Source organism: Chamaea fasciata, unplaced genomic scaffold (genome assembly GCF_029207755.1).
Source record: "Chamaea fasciata isolate MVZ Bird 193981 ecotype frontalis unplaced genomic scaffold, bChaFas1.0.hap1 SCAF_21, whole genome shotgun sequence".
Lineage (NCBI taxonomy): Eukaryota > Metazoa > Chordata > Aves > Passeriformes > Sylviidae > Chamaea > Chamaea fasciata.
Genome location: NW_027094106.1, coordinates 11053922 through 11076216, shown reverse-complemented (window position 1 = coordinate 11076216; position 22295 = coordinate 11053922). Strand labels below are relative to the sequence as shown.

At 43.8% G+C, this 22295-nt stretch overlaps 3 protein-coding genes across 8 annotated transcripts; 2 read left to right on the top strand and 1 right to left on the bottom strand.

Moving 5' to 3' along the window:
• The first annotated feature begins 1096 nt into the window (after nt 1-1096).
• On the top strand, nt 1097-7898 carry TEKT1 (tektin 1). Of its 4 annotated transcripts, none has more exons than XM_066202023.1 (8): nt 1097-1194; nt 3316-3559; nt 3940-4105; nt 4316-4444; nt 4881-5024; nt 6238-6460; nt 7030-7226; nt 7525-7898. In XM_066202023.1, exons 2-8 carry the CDS (start codon nt 3370-3372, stop codon nt 7682-7684), a joined length of 1209 nt encoding a protein of 402 aa, XP_066058120.1. In that variant the 5' UTR covers nt 1097-1194; nt 3316-3369; the 3' UTR covers nt 7685-7898. The 4 variants fall into 4 exon arrangements, with proteins under 4 accessions (XP_066058120.1, XP_066058124.1, XP_066058122.1 ...); XM_066202025.1 differs by lacking the exon at nt 1097-1194 and adding an exon at nt 2064-2232; XM_066202024.1 differs by lacking the exon at nt 1097-1194 and adding an exon at nt 2927-3224.
• Nucleotides 7899-8617: 719 nt separating this feature from the next.
• FBXO39 (F-box protein 39) lies at nt 8618-11759 on the bottom strand. The gene is given in 5 exon segments (XM_066202022.1): nt 8618-8745; nt 9779-9909; nt 9911-9986; nt 10750-11641; nt 11643-11759. Coding segments are annotated over 5 exon segments (1344 nt in total).
• Nucleotides 11760-14655: 2896 nt separating this feature from the next.
• PIMREG (PICALM interacting mitotic regulator) lies at nt 14656-22018 on the top strand. 3 transcript variants are annotated; one of them, XM_066201656.1, is made up of 7 exons: nt 14656-14740; nt 15294-15372; nt 15744-16063; nt 16862-17193; nt 17940-18035; nt 18868-18914; nt 20111-20195. In XM_066201656.1, exons 3-6 carry the CDS (start codon nt 15773-15775, stop codon nt 18896-18898), a joined length of 750 nt encoding a protein of 249 aa, XP_066057753.1. In that variant the 5' UTR covers nt 14656-14740; nt 15294-15372; nt 15744-15772; the 3' UTR covers nt 18899-18914; nt 20111-20195. The 3 variants fall into 3 exon arrangements, with proteins under 3 accessions (XP_066057753.1, XP_066057750.1, XP_066057752.1); XM_066201653.1 differs by lacking the exon at nt 18868-18914 and having other exon boundaries at nt 20111-22018; XM_066201655.1 differs by lacking the exons at nt 14656-14740; nt 18868-18914 and having other exon boundaries at nt 15260-15372; nt 20111-22018.
• Nucleotides 22019-22295: the final 277 nt, after the last annotated feature.

Here is a 22295-nt window from a genome sequence, read left to right as displayed (position 1 = left end):
TTATTTATTATATTTATTTCAGTGAATGGCCTATATGGAGATCAAACTCACAACCTTGGTGCAGTTACAGCATCATGCTTGAACTTACTAAGCTAATAGTTTGGGCTGGAAGGGATTGATCACTGGTGGTGGTGATCTAGTCCAATTCCCCCTTGCAATAAGCAGGGCTGTCCAACCCAAACCATTCAATGATTCTGTGATTTCAGCTTTATCAGATTGCTCAGAGCCAAGCCCAGGGCTGACCTAGAATTTTTCCAGGGATGGGGGCCTCTCTGGGCCACCTGTGCTGGTATTTTCCACTCTCATTTTAAAAAATTTCTTCCTTATATCTAGTCTAAATCAACCTTTTTAGTTTTAAACTGTTAACCCTTGTCCTATCGCTACAGGCCCTACTGAAAAGTTTCTCCCCATCTTTCTTAGAAGCCTCTTTTAAGTACTGAAAGGCTGCAGGAAGCTCTCCCCTGAACTTTCTGCAGGCTGAACAGCTCCAGCCCTCTCAGCTTTTCTTCATAGATTATTTTGGACACTAGTTGAACACCAGAGTTCAGACCTATTACGTTAGTCTGCTATGCAATTTCGGCAGCATTGAAAGAAAGCAGTTAATGATGCTGCAGTATGAGCTCAACCTAGAGAACTCTCCCACTTCAACACAGTGGCAGCAGTTCTGCTGATTGATTCTCTGACGAATAAGACTATCAATGGTATATTTCATGCACCCAGTAAGGAACATGGCAACATACTTAATTTAGATCTAGTCTCGTCAATGCTGGTTGGTTAGACTCCTCACAGAAACCGTGAGACTTTTCCAGACTGAGGACTTGGCCATTTCACGAACAGCGAAGCCGTTTTCTACGTGAGGAACCGCTCTTTTGTAAAATCCTTTTTTAAAGGCATTACGTTGGAATGTGGCAAGGGAGCTGGTGTTAGCTTACCCCTACTGCTGTGCAGAAGAAGACTTGCTTTTTCATCCAGTCGTAACCCAGCGCTTACACGTGGTGCGGAAAGGCGCTGCCGGTGTCGGCGCCCCCGCCGCGCTCCCCTCGGGCCCGCCCGCGGCTGCTCGTTAGAGCGACGCGCGCGGGGCTCGGCCGCGGAGGCGGGGGGGGCGCGCGGTGGGACCGGCCGGTGCGCGCAGCCCCGGCGGCCGTGGAGCCGTTTTCTACCCCTCTAGGCTGGCAGAGAAAACCATCTGAGGTAAAACGAAAGCTTTCTTTTGTTGAAAAATTCATATCGCGGGATCAGTTGTAAATTTCGTATTAACAGTTTAAAAGCAATTTGTCTTTTACGGTAGCTGACATTGATGAACGGATTTGTGGTTCGTAGCTTTAATTTGTGACAGTGCTGCTACAATCTGAGGCAGGACGGCACGGGATACTGGGTTTTCAGAACAAAACGGGATGAAGTCCCACTGGTCTCACGATGTCGTGGAGAACCATCACCGGGGGCGGTCCTCAGCTTTCAAGGCGATTGAGCACGGTTTCAGAAACATGACATTCTCTCTCTGCTCTGCTTTTTTTTGACCAATGTTACTTCTTTATAATTTTGTGATCTTTTTGAACATTGTCTGGTTTCATTCTGAGAAACTCTGCTCTGATCTAAACTATAGAAGAGCTAGACGGAGGGGACACAACTGTATCATCTGATGTCAAGCTCTTGATCACCTTCATCTGCTTTGGCTCCCACTATATTTTCTCCCAGGAAAGAATATTGTTGACACAAAGGTGGAACATATTACTAAGGATATTTTATGACTGACATTTTAGATAGCTAAATATTTAATACACCTCTCATTTACTTTCACAGTCTTCATGCCTTTCTACAACAAATCAATTCAGAATTACTGTCCACAGGTCTGGGAACTATCAAAACCTAATGTCCAGCAAACACGTATTTGTTTTTTTTTCCCAGATAAATCTTAACAGGAAGTGGGTGAAAAGAAGAATCAAGAAATTACTTGTGTGTGCTATGCCTCCTCCACCCAGTGCTACAGCACCAGGCTGCTAGCAGTGGTAGCTACTGTAGTTCCCACAGCAGCCAGTTTGTTTGCCTTCGGTACAGTTCGAGCCACCTCCTGCAATATTTAGTCGCACATTTAAAAATAAACTGTGCTGCTGCTGCTGAGGAGATTGAGATTGAAAGACCCTTCCTAGGGAAGGGGAATTGAGGATGTAGCACTTTGCCAAGGCTTTGAACTTCAGAGCGGTTCAGTCGAGGAGCAAGATCAGTCGCGAGGTGTGTGAGGGGGAAGGAAGTTAAGGGTAGCTGGGTTGAATGGGGTGTGGGCAGAGCTGTGTGTTGCTGAGCACTTGTGTGCATTTGGGCTCAGGAGCTGTCTCAGAAACATTGGATGAGCATACTGTAAGAATAGGAAAATTTATAATCAAACTACTTTGCATAAATTCAGGGCATTGGTTTCACCCTCTATTAAACAAGTGTCCTCAAGTATGCTCTGTTCTTTGTTCTACTTTAGTCCTTTCTGGACTTTCCCATTTCCTCATTTGCCTGCTGAGTTTTCTACTTCAGCTTTTCAGGTCCTGTTTTGATTTGGGGTTTGTTTTTTTGCTTTGTTGTGTTGTGGTTTTAGTTCATTGGTTTGGGTTGGGTTTTCTTTGACTGTGGGGTTTTTTGGTTTTTTGCCTTTTTTTTTTTTTTTTTTCCTCATCACCATTAGAAAAAAAAAATCACCTAATCAAACATTGGAACAGGCTGCCCTGGGAAGTGGTGGAATTCTCATCCCTTGATGTGTTCAAAAGGCATTTAGTGGATTTAGCACTTGAGGAGATGGCTTAGTGGTGAACACAGCTGTGCTGCTTGAATAGTTGGACTCAGTGATCTTAGAGGTCTTTTCCAACCTCAATAATTCTATTATTACATTTCTTTTTACAATCTAGATTTTATCCAACCGTATTCTTGAAATGTGTTTACTTCTCCAACCTCTATGAGGCTATTTATCTTTTATATTTGTTCGCTTTTTCTCTTGTTTTGTGATTGCTTGTTTAGTAATTCCATCTTCCTCCACAGGTCTTTCCCTTCTCCTTCCTATTGCACAGTCCATCTTTTCCTCTCAGTTCCACTTCTCTCCTCCTAAATTCCACTCACAAATTCTTCTGTTTCTTCATTCTCCCATTCCAAACACATCAGCGCATTCTTCCCTACACATCAACAAAGACTTGGGGAACTTCAAGCAAGAAATCTATTTTTTTCATATCAGTGTCATTTTGCAGGTAAAATGAACAAAATATTTCTCATCCTTATAGACCTGTCTTCTCCCCTTCTTGGTTCAGCAACCAAATGTAATGCTATTTCTCTTTTTAGGTTCCACATTCCAAGAACTGACCTGCATTATATCCAGAAACATTCCAAATAGCAATGGCCAGACTGTTGCAAGATCCATCTAAACTTCACCCCTCAGAATGGCACACTGCAAACAGGATGCAGCGTGTCACTACAGAGTCCCAGAAATCCAGGTCAGAATGCACGGTAGCTGAGAGTTGCAGGCTGGTGGAAGAAATAGAAAAGACAACTCAAAAAACCCAAAGTTATGTCAACAAGAAATTAGGTAATCCCATGTCTTCTGCAAGGGTCAAGATTTGTTATTTGAGCTCTATGTTCAAGATGGACATAGCAAATTAGTTGATAATGAATAGGAGTGAGTATATGTCAATGCCGTGCTTGTAGATGTCATGTAAAAATCAAAAATACTTCATAAAATATTTTGAGGCAGACTCTATTTTTATAAAAAAACACACAAAAAGCTATTTTACCCAAACCTCCTGACACGTGATTGCTAAACTGTTTCCACAGAGCCCACAGCAAGTACAGGCACTCTACTATAGAATAAGTCTATTTTTAGCCATACCCAAGATCTGAGCTACATACAGTCCTCTTGCTCATAAAATGGGCCCACAGTAATACGTGTTTGTTATTTTGGTTCTACAGAACAGAGACGGGAAGAAATAAAATTCTGGAAGCAAGAATTAGATAACAAGCTGGAACAACTTTTACACGAGACAGAGACACTGTTGACTTTCAAGAAGAGGCTGGAGAGAGCTTTGGAAGGCTGCAAAGAGCCACTTGTCATTGCCCAAAAGTGTCTCCTGTACAGGTGAGCATTCAAGGAGAGAAAAGAAATCTAGATAATGAACCTTTAACAAATAAGAAAAAAGACTGCAAACTAAGGCACATCTCTCTTTGCAGTGGAGTCACAGTCTGATTTAGGTGTTGAAACACTGGGGAAAGCAGAACTTTATCGTCTTTTGGTAGATGCAGGCATTTGAACAATGTGGCCGATAGTTTTTTTCCCTTTTTCATGCAGGCAGAGGCGAGTTGGGATTGACTTGGTACATGATGGAGTGGAACAGGAGCTGGTGAAGGAAGTCGAAGTCCTCCAGGGGGTTATTGTTTTACTTGGACGTACGTTGGAACAAACAAATGAGCAAATCAGGTGCAGAGGCAAAGAGCATAATAGAACACTAATTAGATGAAAATTAAGACAGCTGTAATACTGAGAAGTTGTAGGGTCAGGCTGAGCACAGGTCCTAAGTAATCTTCAATGCTAAATAGGAGCAGGAGGTCAGTCCTAATTCATACCACTCAATCAGTAATGGTGAGAGGTTCTGCCCACAGAATACAAAGTGCTTGGACTTGATCCTTGGCCTTCTCATGATACAGTCCTGTGCCTTTAATTTCAAGGAGAATTGTACCATCAGTTCATGGAAAGGCAGCTTCATACTGTAGATTTTGTGACTTGACAACTAAGAGTTCATACATGAAGATCTCCGTAACAGCATTTGAATTACCTAGTGCATGTATGCATGCACATTAAGGACACCTATGTGCGCCAACACTTTGTCTTAGAGTTTGATTGTTTCTTCTCCTAGACAAAACCGTTCAGCAAAATACAACCTGGAAATGGATCTGAAGGACAAATTCACAGCTTTGACAATTGATGATTACTGTGCTAGCTTGACAAATGACACTCCTCACATTATATATTCTGATAATGCAATGAAACTAGAAGGAAAGTAAGTGGTTCTTTAGTTCAACATATGATAATTATACAGACAATATGGGCTGTCCCGTTAGTTTTGTGTAAAACAGGCTTTATCTTTTTGCCACCTGATTGTTTCTTATACTTCTGTCCATTACTTTTGTGTCTGTATAATATGTCTATGAAATAAGCCACAATAATTATGCTCCCAGTGAACTGCTTTAAAATGTTTTGGAGCTCACAGTTAGCTAAGGAAGAATTTCACACATTGCTTAAACACAGAATAGATTTACGGATCTTAACTTCTTTCCTCTCCCAGGGTGTCCCAGTGGGGAGAATGCTGGACCGGGACATATGTAGAGATGTAGAGTCAGTTTCTGACTCAGATATTAACCTGTTAAATGTGCCCATTCTGCATGGGTTAGTTAGTGTGAAAGGTTTACATGGAAAAATAGCTACCACAGAAAAATGGGCTGAAAAGAGGAACTATACTGAGAAAGCTGTGTGTGCGAGGGCCTCAGAAAGTCACTGTTGCTATGCAACAGCTGGCAAACTTGCAACACCAAGAGGCTGACAGCTCTTGCTGCCAGCACGCTAGCATGCATCGACAACAGGTTATGTAACTCAGACCACATGCAAGATGGCATTGCCTGCTCTGTGCAAATGACAGTTACAACGTTTTATATCCACCCAATTAAACAAGGAATGAAACCCTCTGAGGAACTTTCCAAACACCCACCTGCAAGCCACAGCTGCACAAGGATGACCGTCTAATTCTGGGGATTAGCCCAGTTGGGGCTGTGCTTCTCAAATTTTGTTCCAGGCAGGTACTGTAAATGTCATACAGGTGAACTGTGCGAGAGAATAAGTGATTGTGTTGTGTAAATAGCTACCTGCTATTAATAGTAACAGCTTTATTAATGGAAGACGTTCTAAGAAATATTGGTTATTACGTGCGTTTACCCCCACGATAACTCAATTCTTCACCAGGGGAAAAGAAAGTTATAGCAAAGTTGCTCTATGACTAGCAAATTCTTTTTCATCTGACTCATCTACTTCATTACAAAACGATTGTGACAGAGTCTTTCTTTTGTATCTGTAGAACTCCCAGGACAGGTGGTACTTACTGGGATGTGCAGTTAAAAGTACTGCTTTGCTCTTGATTCTGTGGAATAATTACAGATTTATGACATCATAGAGGGCCTCCTGCTGTCTGTTGGTGACCTTTTATTTTGAATCTCTTTCAGTTTTGTTAGCCCTGAGGACTGGATAGATTTCTCAAACGTAAATGTTGAAAAGGCTGACAAGCAGCGAAACGCTTCTTTGGCACTGAAGGCAGTTATCGATGGCATCCTCTTACAGACAGCAAATGACATGCCCAGGCAATGTGAGATGGTGAATACTGCTTTTAGAAATAGGGTGAAGGAAGTCAAGGATGCCAAGCACAAGCTAGAGATGCTTCTTGCAATGGTAAGTCATAGGGGACAGTCAGTGAAAAAGTGGAAATACTGGGCTTGGGTCATCTACCGGTTTTCCCAGTCCAGTGGGTTGCACTAATCAGCCACATTTTCCTTTTTGTTCCCCTCTCCCTCCTCCATAAAAGTAATCTTAGATTGTTTTTCTCAGCTCTGTGTGCACCACCACAGAGATGAATTTCTGGAGTCACTCATTCAATCTAAGTGTTGCTGTAGCCATCAGTAAAGTCAGGACTTTCCTTATGATTTTTAGTTGCATGGGGCTCCTATAGCTTTTTCAGGATTGTGACATGAGCCTGATAATTGATAAAAGCAGGGTCAATGTGCTCAAAATTTGACACACGAAAACTGAGCATGAATATTAAAAAATAATTGCTGAGGATAAGTTTCTCGGTTCACCCAGAACAGTGTCATCTGCTTTTCAATGAAGGAATCATACTCCCGGCTAAGCTTTGCAAAATATTTGTGAGTGTTACTGTGATTGTTACAACTGCTAAAGATGGTGATAATTTCACACACATTGCAAGAGGCAGCGTGCAGAACTTTGTTGTTGGATTTGTTAAGGTGATGGATGAGATTGCTGCGCAGGAGAAGAACATTGCAGCCTTAAAGAAAGCAATTGCTGATAAGGAAGGACCTGTAAAAGTGGCTCAAACCCGCTTGGAAGCGAGAAACCATCGCCCCAATGTGGAACTTTGCTTTGACACAGTGCACAGCAGCCTGATGAGTGAAGTTAAAGAGATTACCAAAAATATTCAAAGGCAAGTGGAAATGATGCAAGAGGAAAATCTGTGGTATAGATTACTGGGTTAATTTAGTGGGTTAGCATGACAATGGGTCCCAGCTACTCTCCCTGAAAAGTTGGGAATTGCTTTTCTCTTAAGGGCAGGACACTTTAAAGGAAGTTAATGGATAGACTTTAAGGGAAGACAATGGATACTGTCTCTATGAATCCTTTTTCATCTTTCTTTTTCTCGCTCAGAATTCCTAACCCTTATGAGAAAAAAAAAACCTATCCATGTGTTTTCAACTAATGCCTGCCTCTCTTTTCCCTATTAGATTAAAGGATGCATTGGCACAGGCTCAGACAGAGCTGAAAGCTCTGAGCCACCGACAGCTTTCCTTGGAGGAAGAGATCAAGGTCAAGGAGAATACACTTTACATTGATGAAACCCTGTGCATGCAAATGAGAGAGTCTGTTGGCATAAACAATTACTGAAGTCATAATACTGGGAGATTGTGCTCCAAAGAACCAGCTCCTGCTGAAATTTTATTGACAAATTTCCAAATTTATTGCCTTGGCTCAATGCTGTCTAGTTGTGCAAGTCAATTAAAACAGACCTACTACTTACAGCTATCTGTTTCATAGCTATCTATGCTCAAAAACATTTGATGAAATCTTCCACTTGGCAATAAAATTCCAGAATAATGAGAAATGCCCCTTCTTACATGTTTCTCTCATGTGTAACCAGTGATATCTTTTGCCATTGAAAGGTGTCAAAAGGCAACTGTGTGGAAGCTAGAGCAGGAGTGTCCTCATAAATAACTTATTGGAAAGCTGGGCAAATGGGAGGGATTATCAGGACTGGCCATGCTATGTTTTGTTTTTATCTTAGCATCTGCTGCTAAGAACTAGATGGTATGGCCAGCTTAACAGAACAGGACCTAACTTTTCTGATACACTAGATAGTGCATCTGTCTGCATCTGAATTGAGATCAAGTCAAGGCTGACCTTGGGAAAATCACTTCTTCACCCCATGTCTCAGTTTCCCTATTTGTGAAATGGAAAAAAATGAGATGGGCTTCAATGGTACAGTGTTTGAAGCTCTACAATGAGAAGCGCTGAAAAAAAGAAGAGGGTCTTATTTTTATCAGAGATGCCTGTAAGCATGGAAAAGGGATCACTGCTTCCTTTGGTTCTGGCAAGGAAAAACAAAGCAAGGGCAAGGATAAATAATGCTAGAGATAAAGGAGTCCAGTTCCTAAGTGCAACATTTTAATGCATGGAGTTTAAAATTTTCCCTTGCCTCTCTCTTGCTGGAATGATAACTCTCTTTCAGAGGCACTGCTGTCAAAATTCAAATCCCTTACTAAAGCCCCCCAAAGGATCCATTAATGCAGATATCATTGGGTGCTTTTCTCTTCCTGTAGTTTACACCATTGGGTAGGTGATGACAAAATAATTGAGTTCTGAGTCAACCGGGTACTTGAATTTCCTGTAAATATCAGCCAACAGCCTCTCCTCCTCAGTGCTGTTATCCTGGGATGTATAAATCCTGACTTGTATGCATAAACAGCAGTCATTTCTCTCAGATATAGGGAGCTCAACTCATTACAGCTTATGGCAACAGGAAACATCTGTGACTAATAAGGAATCTAGAGAAGGAAAATTCCTCGAATCTGAATAGAATCTTGAGGCTTTCCTCTCTTCCCACTCCCAACTGACTGAAAACATCATCTCCTGCCAAAGAATTTTTGGGAGGTGTTGGGAAGAATGGGTTAAATAATGGAACACAAGGAAGAAGGATTGTAAATCTCTGAGGTGATCTTGTAGATGGGAATAGCCCTTGATAACCCAGTATGAACACTAGCCAATGACCTTGTGGCACAGACTGAGTTTATGCCTGCATCTCCACTCATGTGCATCTGCCTCAGGTTGCTTTGGGGATGCCTCGGTGAGCAAAGAAAGGGAAGAAAATTTAGTCTCTGTTTTTTAAGCTGTTTTGTGGTTGTCCTGGCTGTCTGCCAGTGCTGACTCAGGCAGGAAGAGCAAGGTTCTTTTTAGCCCCAGAACTGATGCATCCCTGGGATCTGCACAGATCTGTGAGGACCTACTGAATTCAGACTGTAGCACACAAAGTAGCATGTCAGCATGGTTTACACCAGCTACAGTTGTGGCCTGGCCCCAGTTCAACATAAGACCCCCGAAGGGTGTGATGTGTTTATATCTTTTCGCAGTTTAGTGGGATTCAGCCCACCTTCCTTGGTTTAAGCATAGACATAAGCACTGAGCCTGAGAGGTGACTGAGAAACCCTAGAAGTGGGAGACAGCTTGAAATAGAGGTGACAGAGGGAACACCAGTCTAGGAAGAGCTTCTGGAATTTACAGGACTTTAAAATAAACTTCTATACTATCTACATGTGGCTACATAGGTTTGGAAAGCCCCATTTCTGTGAGTGGTTCCCAACCTCTTTAGTACTAAGGCATAACATAGGGAAGATAGTTACATTAACTTTTCTGTAAGTGACCTTTGTCTGGGCATGGGGACCTTTGTGTATAGGAGAAAGAATGGGAATGGGAGTTTTGAAGCACAAAGTCTTACCTTTATGGTAGACAAAATGCATTTCCTTTCTGCACGGTTTTGTAGCAGCCTCTCCATAAAGCTGACACTCAGAAATGCCCAGACTTCCAGAAATAACAGCCTCTTGCATGATAAGCTGTAGCAGCTCATTGTCCAGCAACTCATGGTCCTTGTTCAATTCAAGTGTTAATTTTTGGAAAAAAATGAACACTGTTAGTACTACTAAACAGATGTTGCGTGCAGTAACTAGAATTCAACAAAGAGTTTTCCAAGTCAGCCAACAAAAGTGAGTGTCAGCAGATCAATTTTGTACCTTGACATTAACTGAGAATTGGTTTTGCATTATGACAACAGTGTATGTGCTACAGTAGATCACTCTCCTGTTAAGATGGGGTGATTCTTTGTGCATTTATTAGAAAATGCTGCCCCCACAGTCATACCATGATCTTATCTGACATAATGAAAATTATCCCAGAGAGAAGAGTAGAGCCTACGATGGTTTCTAGAAAGCTTTACAGATCTTTGGTGTTTATTGGAAACTCTGCAATGGAACAGGACTTACAGAAAGCTGTCAGCAACCATCAGGTGTAAAGCCAAGTGTTTCCCTCTGGCATGCAAAGAGCTGATGCTCACTTAGATGGGTCAGCTGTTGCAAACCTTTGGTGACACATCCCTTGTGACACTGAAGTGCTTTGATGTGGGCGCTAGTTAATTTAGATGTGCAGTAGGACGTTTGTGCATTCCCAAAATAGAGCAGCCCGATAGCATTATGGTGGGTTATGACTGGACAAGGATAATTTCATAAACTACATTATGGCTAAAACACTGAAATGACTCACGAAAACTGCCCTCTGAATGTAAAACTGAAGCAGTCAGGAACTTCTGTTGCTGACTGCTGTTATGCAGAAGGCCCACGTGATTACTTTGTTTAGCTTTGTGATAATGCAGTAGGGTGTGCCTATTGTTTCCCTTACTTGCAGACCATGCCAGTAAGCTGGGAGAAGGTTAGTGAGGGTAGGTCTCATTGTCCAGTCTGGGTCACTAAAATAGCAGCTCCATAGGCTGATGTTCCTAACTGGGATCTCCACTAGCAGGATCCTAGCTAGGTGATCATGCTTCAAGACTCTTTCAAAGAAGAAGTTCACATTCAGTTTTGGGGCTCTCTTGGCCAAGTTTGCCCATGACATTCCTGAGACCACTTGCCCATGAGGGTCATGGATATGACACTTGATATTCAAGGTGCACAGGGAATGAGAGCTGTGCTCCCGCAGGATGTCCAGCAGTTCAACAGAGATGTAGTTATAATTGAAAGTCAGGATGGTCAGCCTGTGGAACTTAGACATAGTTTGGTGGAACAAGGTACTGCGGTAGACAGAAAGGTGGAGACTGAAGAAATCCTCAATATTGATTTCAGATATAAAGCTTCTATTTGTCAAGCTGCTCAGAGAACTCAGAAGCTCACACCCTTCTTCCAAAGTTTTTCTTGCTCCTTTTAAGTTAAGATAATCAAGTTGATTGCTCATTCTTTTCAGGAAGGCAGCTAAATTCTTGATAAACTGAGCCCTAACCACATTTTTCTAGATCAAGCAGTCTAATTCTAGGTACTTGATGCTCAGGGATTCCAGGTGACTATTACACTTACCCAGGTGTGAAAGAAGACCTCTCATAATCACTTGAAATTTTTTGATAAAGGGAGTATTGTAAGGATTCGATAACTTGATCTCAAGGTGCTTCAAATACTTGCCGAATTTCTTGGTATACCACAGTGCACTTTGAAACTCCAGTGTGTGTGCCCTTGATGGTTGGCCATAGAATGTGATGGTTCTGCATCTTCTCCAGAGAGACCCAGAGTGCGTGGTGCAACTCCATTTTTTTACAGACCAAGGCAGCCCGAGATCTGTCCCTGTCATCTAACAAATGGAAGACATGACTCAGACAGACATCAGGTAGACAGGCCCAGGAGCTTTGCTCGGGTTCACCGTCATCTTCCATTGAGAGGGCTTCTCTTCTGGGTCTTGAGTCAAACCAACATGCAGAAAGCTGTGGGTAGATTTCTTGCCAATCCCAACATAATAGACTTCTAAAGAAATGGAAGCAAGTTTGCTTCTTCACAACTAAAACCAACAACCCTTTGCCTCTGTACTCCAGCTGTCAGAGTCAAACAAACTCTTCAGTCTAAACTATAGTCTTACGTAAACCAAAATAAAAAAACAAAGAGCGAAGAACAATCACAGTACAAGCACAGGACACATCTTTTAACTTTTTCGCCTTCAGTCTCGCTAAACAGTGAAATGGTATCAACTGCTGCTACAGTGGCCACACCATCTATGAAACCTTTGGTTAGCATCAGGTGCAAGTAATTGATCACCGTTGGTGGCCTGATGCCTAATGTTTAAAAGTGCTCAGTTCTTTGGGCTGTATACATTTGAACAGGGCCATTAGTGCAAAATTAGCACTAATAACTTTTCAAAGCCTTCTGAGGTACCATTCTGTGACAATTAGTACCCTGCCTTAGATTAAAGCTGGATAAAAAAGTTGAAATGGACAGAAACAAGAAGTGCACCATAAGAAGAAAAAGAAAACATGCAGATCCCTGAGAGTCTGTTTACAACTACAAAGGTTCAGATATTTCTCTTCTAATTTTATAAAAAGGCATGAAAGGACAGGCTGATAGCACACTTAAGCTTCAGTCTGGTGTTTCTCTTTTGGCCTACAGTTCTTATGGCACACAGAATCTCTCTGCCTGTACAAATACTCTTTTCAGTTAGCACCGTTTCTATTCTTAGGGATTCCTCTGCCCACTCTTGCCATTCGAAGTGACAATCCACATCCCCAGCTCTCAAGATAACCCTTAGAAACTGAGCATGTGGTCCGATTACCACCCAACTCTCTCTTATTTTTAGTACCCCCAAGAAGAGCTCTATGATTTGCAAAACAATTAGTCATTGAGAGCTCTTCTTAGGGGTACTAAAATCCAAGCCAAGTCTTAAAACATGGTGGCTGAAGCTACAGTTAGCTAGTGAGAAGAACCTGAAACTTTTGCTATAGAGATTGAGGGTGGGGAGGACACGGGGAAGAGGTCTTCAGCTATACCTGGAAGCCCTGAAGTCAAGGGACAGAGGAAAACAGAACAGGATATAGGGTTGCAATACACAGAAACTGTGTGTATTGTAATCTGTTAACAAAGGATGTTTATTACACTACACTCATCATTTTTTGTGCGTGAATACAAAGGGGTACAAACGCCATTACATAGAACTTCTTAAAACCAGAGTTCTTATGAATTTGTAAAAAGTATGTTTATTTATAAGCCAGTGGTGAGATTCAAGAGGTATCCTGCAGTGTTACTGGGGTCGCTTCCCTATCACTACAAGCCAAATCTTAGCTAAGGAGGCGTTCTAGGTGTCAGCTCTGAGTTTAACTTGGTGGGGGGGAAAGAAGTCTTTGGAAAAAAACAGACGCTGCTACAGTTCTTCCTAGAGCAACCGTTTTTTTTTTTTTTTTTCAGGCAGAAGTCATTTAAAGATAAATGAATACTTTGCATGTCTTGTTTGCCACTCGGGTAAGAAAAAAAAACCCCAAAACAAATCAAAACAAAATCCCCCACCGCTGAACACGTATGCCCTTTACCCTTGGCTCTCTTTGCTGCCCGACTTGCTTCAGAGGGCATCCCGGATGGTTTACGGTCCCACACGTAACTAGCTGCCTAGCTGTCTCCTCCAGCAAGAGCTGCAGAAGCCCGTGGAGTAAAAGCAAACAAACAAACAAACACCTTCTTAGACTTTGACCGATAATTACCAGAAGTAACAGGAGCTGCGGCTTGGATACCCAAGTGAGCAACCCAGCCTGAGTCCTTTTACTGCTGCAGCTGGCGCGGGTCTCCGGGCCGAGGCCGGCCAAGGCGCCAGAGCCGCGGGCGCGGCAGCCAGCGCTGCGGCTGTGGGGCGGGCCCGGCACGTTCCCCTCAGGGCGGCACGGGCCGCCCCCCGCCCGCCAGCCCGCGCCTGCCCCGCCCGCCCGCGCCTGCCCCGCCCGCCCGCGCCTGCCCCGCCCCCCGCCCGCCCGCGCCTGCCCCGCCCGCCCGCCCGCGCCTGCCCCGCCCGCCCGCCCGCGCCTGCCCCGCCCGCCCGCGCCTGCCCCGCCCGCCGCCCTCCGCCCGCCCCGCCCGCCCGCGCCTGCCCCGCCCCCCGCCCGCCCGCGCCTGCCCCGCCCGCCCGCGCCTGCCCCGCCCGCCCGCGCCTGCCCCGCCCGCCCGCCCGCGCCTGCCCCGCCCGCCCGCGCCTGCCCCGCCCGCCGCCCTCCGCCCGCCCCGCCCGCCCGCGCCTGCCCCGCCCCCCGCCCGCCCGCGCCTGCCCCGCCCGCCGCCCTCCGCCCGCCCCGCCCGCCCGCGCCTGCCCCGCCCGCCCGCGCCTGCCCCGCCCCCCGCCCGCCCGCCGCCCTCCGCCCGCCCCGCCCGCCCGCGCCTGCCCCGCCCGCCCGCGCCTGCCCCGCCCCCCGCCCGCCCGCCGCCCTCCGCCCGCCCCGCCCCCCGCCCGCCCGCGCCTGCCCCGCCCGCCCGCGCCTGCCCCGCCCCCCGCCCGCCCGCGCCTGCCCCGCCCCCCGCCCGCCCGCGCCTGCCCCGCCCGCCCGCCCGCGCCTGCCCCGCCCCCCGCCCGCCCGCCCGCGCCTGCCCCGCCCCCCGCCCGTCCGCGCCTGCCCCGCCCCCCGCCCGCCCGCGCCTGCCCCGCCCCCCGCCCGCCCGCCCGCGCCTGCCCCGCCCCCCGCCCGCCCGCCCGCGCCTGCCCCGCGCGCCGAGCCCACCGACGGCAGCCGCGCGTGCGCGGGGCCCGGCCAATGGCGGCGGGCGGCGGCGTCGGCGGCGCCAATCCGGGGGCCCGGAGGGGGCGGCGCGGAATTCAAACGCGCAAAGCGGTTGCTGAGGGACGGCGGCGGCTCCGTCCCCATCCGCGTCCCGGTCCTGTCCGGCGCACTGGGTGAGTACTGCCCCGAGCAGCTGCCAGAGCGGCCCGGTTGCGGCCCGCTTTTCCCGAGTCCCTCTCCTCCGGCCTTGGCGGCGCTTTTCGCTCTTGTTTCTACCGTCCCGGTGGGCGCAGTGACGGCACCGGCTGGATCTGCCCAGTGCCCCGGTGTCCCGTTACTCCGATGCGGCCGCACGGCTCATCTGCCACAGCTGTCGGCGGGGAGCACGGCCAGTGCCAGCAGAGCGGCGTCCCTGCGGCGAGAGCGGCTCGGACGAGGCCTGGGCGTGTGCAGGGGCCCGGCCGAGGGCTACCCCAGGCCGCCGTGGCCTGCGGGAGAAACGGAGCACCGTGCTGTGCTGTGCAATACCCCCTTGATAACAGATCACTGTAACCGTGGGACAGCAGCGGCTGTCTTGGGCCGTTTCACCTGAATCGTATTTGCTAGCATGTGAAAATCAAGAACTGAAAGTATACATGTACAAATGTTTAAATTGTCATATAGATAACTAGCATTTCAGCCCTTCCCACCAAAGTCTTCTGCCAGTAATAATCCTATCTGTTTCAGGACTTATGTATCTACAATCAAAACTCTGACTGAAGCAGAAGCCTTCAGCTAACAAGTACGACAGGAGACGATAGCAACTGTAAGTTGCTGCAAATGTAAACTTGTCTCGCAGTGGAAAGTTGTTTTGATTAAAGAAGGCAAAAATTTGGTATATCAGATCTTGATCTGAGACACAAACAAAAATATCCATAGAGCATTCTACGTCTCAAACTGGAGTCTTGCAGTGGAATTGCAGTACCAGGTTCCTTTGTGGACTTGCACAAACCTAAATAGCTCTAGAAATCAACCCTGTTCTCTTTCAAGACCCCAAGAAAAAGTCTGCTCAGCTCTGGTTTTCTTCTTTCAGGCAACTGTAACCAAATATATTGTGTAACAATTTCCATTTCTCTTTTTTTACACTGCTTTGTACCTTGTTCTGTCTAAGCTTTGCTCTCATTTTGATTGTTTTAGAAATAAAGTTGACCAAGAATTGGAACAAGATGGCATCTGTGCTCCAAAATGTCAAAGCAACAGTGGCTTGGCGGAAACACCAGCTCCTAGCTGACCTCAGTGAGAATGAGAGCCCTGTGCCTGACAAATTCAAGACAAGGGCCTCTCTGAGTTCTCTAAATACCATTCGCATGTCTTTAAGGAAACGGGTACCATTAAAGCGAGTAGAGCTGAATTTTCATAAAACCTCAACTAGGGAAGGTCTGGAACCAAGACAGAGGTGCCAAACTCTTCAGACTATTAAAAGAACAGCAAAATACGCTTTTGGAACAGTGTCCCAGGTATTTTGCCTTTGCAGTGGAACATAGATGAGTCCAGTTTTTGCTTCAACTCCAGTACTAAGAATTCTGTACTGAGTGCTGTATTCCAGACACTTCATTCCCACACACTTGCAGAACTTAGTAGTTGTCTCATAGCTACTAACTTTTAAAATATTTTATATCTTTTCCTAAAGTATATACAGGCAAATTATGGATCTGGCGGAACATAGAGGAAGGTGAAAACATTTTATTATGAAATAAGAGTTTTTCCCCTACTGTATTTAATCGTATATGGCAGAGCAGCCTTCACACAGAGGAAGCTGAGATTGCCATCGCTTGCAAAGAATTTTTACTGAAAAATGTGTAGCATTTTGGCTTTTTTTTCTTTTATTTATTCTCTTGTACCCATGCTATTTATTTACTAGCATGTTCTGCATTATAGTTAATCTAAATTTAGACTGACAAAACCAGCTACAAGGTAGCAGGGTAGCAGATTCAAGCTTGCATTTCCCTTTCTTGAAGAGCTCTGATTTTTAAATGCGTGAGTTTGGTGTTGGGGAGCCTGACTTTTTCCAGTGTAAGAGCAGCAGGAGCTTTGTCCCAGTGCCTACTCTGAAGTCCTTGATGAGTGCCAAGGGTTAGGGAAGCAAGCGACTCCTACAGTGCAAATGAGTACAGCGGTTGAGATGAATTTATGTTAGTTGAAACTTGATATGAGAATGGAAGCTAGGAATTCAGCCCAAATATTCCTAGTCTTCCTGTTCCAAACTCAGACCGAATTGAATTCATTTAGCCTCACATGTCTAATGCTTCTTTCAGAAAATACAGAAGTCTTGCCAAAGCCCAGTACACTCAATGGTGACCTTTCCAGCAGAATCCATCGGCAGAAGCTGTGCGACTACTTCTACCATAAAAACAAGTGCTATGCCTCGAACACCGTGCTGTAAGAATGTTACTCCAGCAGCCAATTCCGAAGGCACTCCAAGGTCCAGCAGAAGGGCCTTGCTTGGGCCAGCAAGGGTGTCAGAACATCAAGAAGGGAGGGATTTCTCATCCTGGCTTGGTAAGAACGCTGTCTCTCTCCGGAGATCCAGAAGAGCAGCAGCACTGAAGAGCCCTTATTCATCACCTGCTCCTTCCAGCAGAAAGGTGTAAGTCACATTCTTCCATAAACCTTTTTTTTTTTTTTTTAATGTTTTATTATTATTACTCTGATTAGAGTATCTGGTAAAGTGAAAGGCAAGGTATGAAGTTTTCTGTCCTATTCCCCTGAAGGTGTGTGCTGCTTGAATAGCTAAGAAAGTAGTTCCAGCTCCCTGTATAGACAGGGACTGAGCTCTGCATAAAGCTGAAACATAAAAAGTATTTTTTTCCGAGAGATACCAGAGTTCTTTTCTGGTGCCTTTTGGGTAAAGGAAAATGCTCTGTACGTATCTCACTCTGACTTAATTGCACATTTTCCAAAGCTGCTATTTGTATTGCAAATATACCAGGAATAGCTCTGCTTATGCTGAGTTCTTTATAGAACGTAGAGAGATTCCTGCCTCAAAGAACAAACACAAATGAGATCAAGGGTTGTGAGCTAGGGAAATACTGAATAATGTGCACATAGGTTTTTCTTTTGGTCAAAGTCACAAGAAAGGTTAAGGCTAGAAGTTGGAATCCAAGTCTTATGAATCTGAATCCTGTGTCTGAATTGGAAGATGGCTGTTTGAGGGAAGAATGGAGATGTGAAGCAGCTGGCCAGTGGAATTAAGAGCATAATTGCCACTGCCCTAAACTTCTCTGGGTAAGGCCAAGAGGTAACCAGAGTGGTACTGCAGGGATGGAGACTTGAATAGTTTCGCCTAGTCAGCCTGTCCTGTTTGATCTTTAGCACTGACCATTCTGTTTGCAGAGAGCTTGACTGCGAGTTGGAACTGGTCTCCTCAGGGATTTGCCAGTTGAAGCGTATCTCCCAAGCATTCAATGATGCCATTGTGAAAGAGGAGAGGTAAATACTGCTAAGTGTCCCTCAACTTTTGGTACAGGTTACCTGTCGTCTGAACATAGCCAATTGCAGGCTAAGTAGTCCCTGTAACTAAGGATGCAGCTAAAAAGCTGCAGAACTTTTTCACATGTAATAAAGTATACCAGGTTTTTTTCTTCAAGATACCTGGGAAGATTAAATCTGAAGTTGGATTTGCAGCTTCTAAAACCTGTCAATTGCTCTCCTTACCTTCAGCTTCCTTGTTGTGGAAGTCAGATTTCTAGCAGAAAGAGCCTATCTTTGACCTTGTGTGAGAACAGTACCTCCCCGACTCTTGTCTAAAAGAAGTGCCAATTCAGGCTGGGGGAGGAAGTGGGAAAATTCCAGTGTACTGACACAGTCACTGATGTCTGTGCATCTATTAAAAATGCTTTTATTAGGTAGTGTTATGTTAACCGTCCACTGCACCCAGATGAAAAAGCCTCTTATAAAATACCTGTGTTGATCCACAAGGTGGTAGGCTGTTGTATTTGTGAAGGTTATGTCATTCTGAATTAGACATATTAAGAAAGCAAAAATTAAAGGTCAGAAATGCTGTCACAGGGTGATTCCTCAGAATACTTAATGTCAAACATTCAATAACTAAATGTCAAGCACCTCAAATTCTATAGAGAGAATTTAGCATCAAGTACTTACCTACTAAGAGGTAAGAGCTTAACATCCCAGAAAATTGCAGAAATTTGTACCAATGGGACCATGTGTAGATAACAATAGGTTAAAGTTTGTATCAAGTTGATTTTATCGTATCCACTGAAAGTTCACTAAATCTCACTCCTAATATTCTCCCATCTGCTAGTGATATGACAGTTTCTCTCATTCGTAACTGAAGAGAGTAGCAACCAGGTAAAGTAGTTGTTTGCTCACCTTGCCTATGCCTGCATGCATCTGTGGGGAGAAAACCTGCTGTTTAGACAGAGAGAGAAAGGCTTATTATCTCATGCTGCTTTAAGGCAGTATTATGTAGAACCTCAGGGTTCTTCCTTCATATTCACTGTGGCCGTCTCTGCTACAGCAGGTCATTGTGCAATTGTATAACTTCATGTCTAAATTGTGGATTAGTGAGTCCTTGTGGGTTCACAGTGAAGCTCCTATGCAAACATCAGCTTTTCTCACCCCAGAACAAAAAATGACTGATACTAATGTTTTTGTCACTCCAGTTCTCACTGGTTACTAATGATCACAAAGCATGAGAGAACCAACCATTATCCTGAGCCATCTAATTTTACAGTCTTTCTTTTCCATCCCTCAAATTTTCATAGCTGTTGAGTCCATGCTATCGTAATTAACAGCAGCTCATAACTGTATTGGTGGCATTTTTCAACACAGCAGTTGTACCCAAATGGATGTGACATAAATATCCTCACCCATTATGTTGGAAGTGTTCTTTTTGTTAAAGGGAAAGGTACATCTTGAATACTATGTCCTATTTCAGCAACGAAGATAGGTGCAACACACTTTGCTCTAACTCTTCAAGAAAAATGAGAGCAGTTTCCAAGGCTGGACTGATGCTTTCAGCAGTGATCTGTACTGCTTCCATAATTTGGCCCAGTATTTCTGCATGTGTAGATGCATACAATGTGTTCTGTTACTGCCTAGTTGCCTGCTGGAATAATTGTGAAATGAACTTTTTTGGAGGTGCCTTTAGTCTTGCATGAGACTTTCTGTTCTGGTATTCAATTGCCATGAGTTTTTATGTTAGCAGTCCCTTTTCATTTTTTTCATGACGAAGCAAACCTTGATCTCAAATGATTGTTTTCAACTCCATGTATTGTTCTAATGTTTTGCATTTTTATGAATTAGATTATATCACAATAAATGCTCCTGTTGATAGTTAAAATATTGCAGTACTTAATTTGTGTACTGCCATTTATGTCCACTGAAGGTAAAATATTTTCTTGATAGTGTTTAGAACAGTTACACAGTGAAAGTGTACCAGACCTCTACCTTTCTCCCATGTGTTTTCCAGCAATTTGTGACAACCAGTTGATTAACTCTACTGACTTCATGCTGCTAATGGTAGTCCTGTTGTTTTTCTGCAGGCAACTAGCAATACCAAACTATTACCATCTAATGGCACAAAACTCACAGTCTGTACATCGATCCCTGAAACCGTCTCAAGCTATCGGAAGGCAAGCAAAGAAACTCCATCAAGCACTTGGTACCTAGACAGAGATGGCTGTAACTATTTTTCTATATTTTCGTGCTTCCAAGTTTATGAAGACATATAAAGGAGAGGTCTGTATAGCACCTGAAAGGCTGCACTCTATACACTTAAAGGAGCCATTACACTTTTTTTTTTTTTTCGATGAAGCAGCTCAGGACTTCCCTTGTTTTCTCTTTTCAAGTAAAGAGAGGAGCAAAACGGTACCAACCACAGTGTATTATCTCTCACTGAGATGAGGGAACCATCTTATAAGTGACTTTTATGAGGCAGTAAGTATTTAGAAACTGATGCTGAACAGGCCAGTAAAAATGACCAAAGCAAGGGCTCATGACAAATTTATGAAGGGTAATCATGTGTAAGAGTAATGTTTAAAATGGTATCCAGCAGCCATGAGATTTAGCACGACTATTTTCCATGTGAGAAAGATTGGTCTATTATTTTGAAAGCCTAATTTTTTGTTATTAGCAAACTAAAAGTTATCCATCATGTTAGCCAGAAGTTAATAAAACAGTAGTGGCTTCTTTGAGTTCTAAGCAGAACTGCCACTCCAAAGCAACAGGCTTCTGTGGAGTCACTCATGCCACAAGAACAGAGCTGTATGTAGGACTCTTGCTTCATGGCCTTAAGGATTAGCCTAACTAATCCTATCTTAGGTAGTTTCGTTCCAGACAAATCAGAGCCCCTTGTCATTTCTTACTGCTGCTTTAGATAGCATCTTGGCAGTTGAGATAAACATTGCTTTTGTGCTACATCTGTCTTTTACCTATACATGGAAATTTGTTACTACAATTAATGTAACCTCTTGCAACTACTGTTATTAGCTAATATCACTGTGGAAATATTATATACATAAGTATATATTTTTTATATGTAACACTTATATATATAGGTATATATACTTATCATTTGATATCTGCATCTTGCTTCTAATTACTTTAAAAAAACCATTCATTTGACAAGCCCTTTTTAGTAGGTCATTCAGTATAACAAAGTTTAGTATAATGAACTAAAGCAAAGATTTCTCAAGATTTTCCAACTCAACAGCAGGGCTGTTTTCCATGGTAAGCTTTGTGCAGGCTTCTCTGATTGTTCACTCTAAAATGAACTTTCAAACGGAAGACTGATTTGGGAAACTTTGCTCTACTTAATGACTTTTAAGATGTGCATGTGACCAGTGTTACTAAAATTTTAATGGTATCAGGTATAAATATGAAAAATATTCAATTATGATTTATGTATAAGTACTGATTTTAAACTTGCTCATAATTTTGCTTTTTTTTCTTGAGGAACAAAACCATTTTAAAACATTGAAACAGTTAATGAGGCCTGGAAACATGAAAGTAACCCTTCCAGCCTGAAGGCTTCTAGACTTTCAGATGACTGAGAATTTTAGCTTATGTTATTTCTTGATGTAGTGTTTGTGTGTTGTGGGCTGGTTTTTAGGGTTTTTAAACAATTTTTCCATATGAAAGTATAGTAAAGTACAGTATCTCCAAGTTATTCTTTACATGTCCTGAAACTACTTCTATAAAACTTTCATGATGTTGTCTTATTAGTGAAATGCTTTCTTCTATGACTTTTGAAAAGGAAGGAGGGTTAGAGTTTTTTGAAAAGTTGACCTCCAATCTAATCATTATTTCAGACAGATCAAACAACCTCTATTTATACTGTTTCCACCAGCTACTCGGACATGGACAATCAATTTATTTATCAAATTACTGGTTAAAAAAATCAGTGACACTGTTTGTTTAAAGGCAAGGAAAGTTTTATTTAAGTGGCTAATCTGTTTTAAGATTTTAAAAACCAGCTCACATCAAAATCTATAGCAGTTGTAGAAATCTTACTCCTTATTTCATATTAAGAAATTTATTATTGTACATTTTTGAATCTTTACAAGGCAGCCATAAGAAATATAAACATTTGTCACCAGATAGAACCTTCTCACTGACAATAGTTAAAAGTATGCACTTAATAAATAGACTGAAAGAACACCTATAATTTCAAGGTTCCTTGTGTGAATTCAGTTGTAAGGGGACTGCCCCCACAAATAGAAAAACAAG

Excerpts from the sequence above, each read along its gene's own strand:
- TEKT1 (XM_066202023.1), top strand. The coding sequence starts at position 3,370 with ATGGCCAGACTGTTGCAAGATCCATCTAAACTTCACCCCTCAGAATGG. Across the intron at positions 3,560-3,939 it reads TTATGTCAACAAGAAATTAG|AACAGAGACGGGAAGAAATA; the intron begins GTAATCCCATGT and ends TTGGTTCTACAG. Across the intron at positions 6,461-7,029 it reads TAGAGATGCTTCTTGCAATG|GTGATGGATGAGATTGCTGC; the intron begins GTAAGTCATAGG and ends GGATTTGTTAAG.
- PIMREG (XM_066201653.1), top strand. The coding sequence starts at position 15,773 with ATGGCATCTGTGCTCCAAAATGTCAAAGCAACAGTGGCTTGGCGGAAA. Across the intron at positions 16,064-16,861 it reads CTTTTGGAACAGTGTCCCAG|AAAATACAGAAGTCTTGCCA; the intron begins GTATTTTGCCTT and ends TGCTTCTTTCAG. Across the intron at positions 17,194-17,939 it reads GCTCCTTCCAGCAGAAAGGT|AGAGCTTGACTGCGAGTTGG; the intron begins GTAAGTCACATT and ends TTCTGTTTGCAG.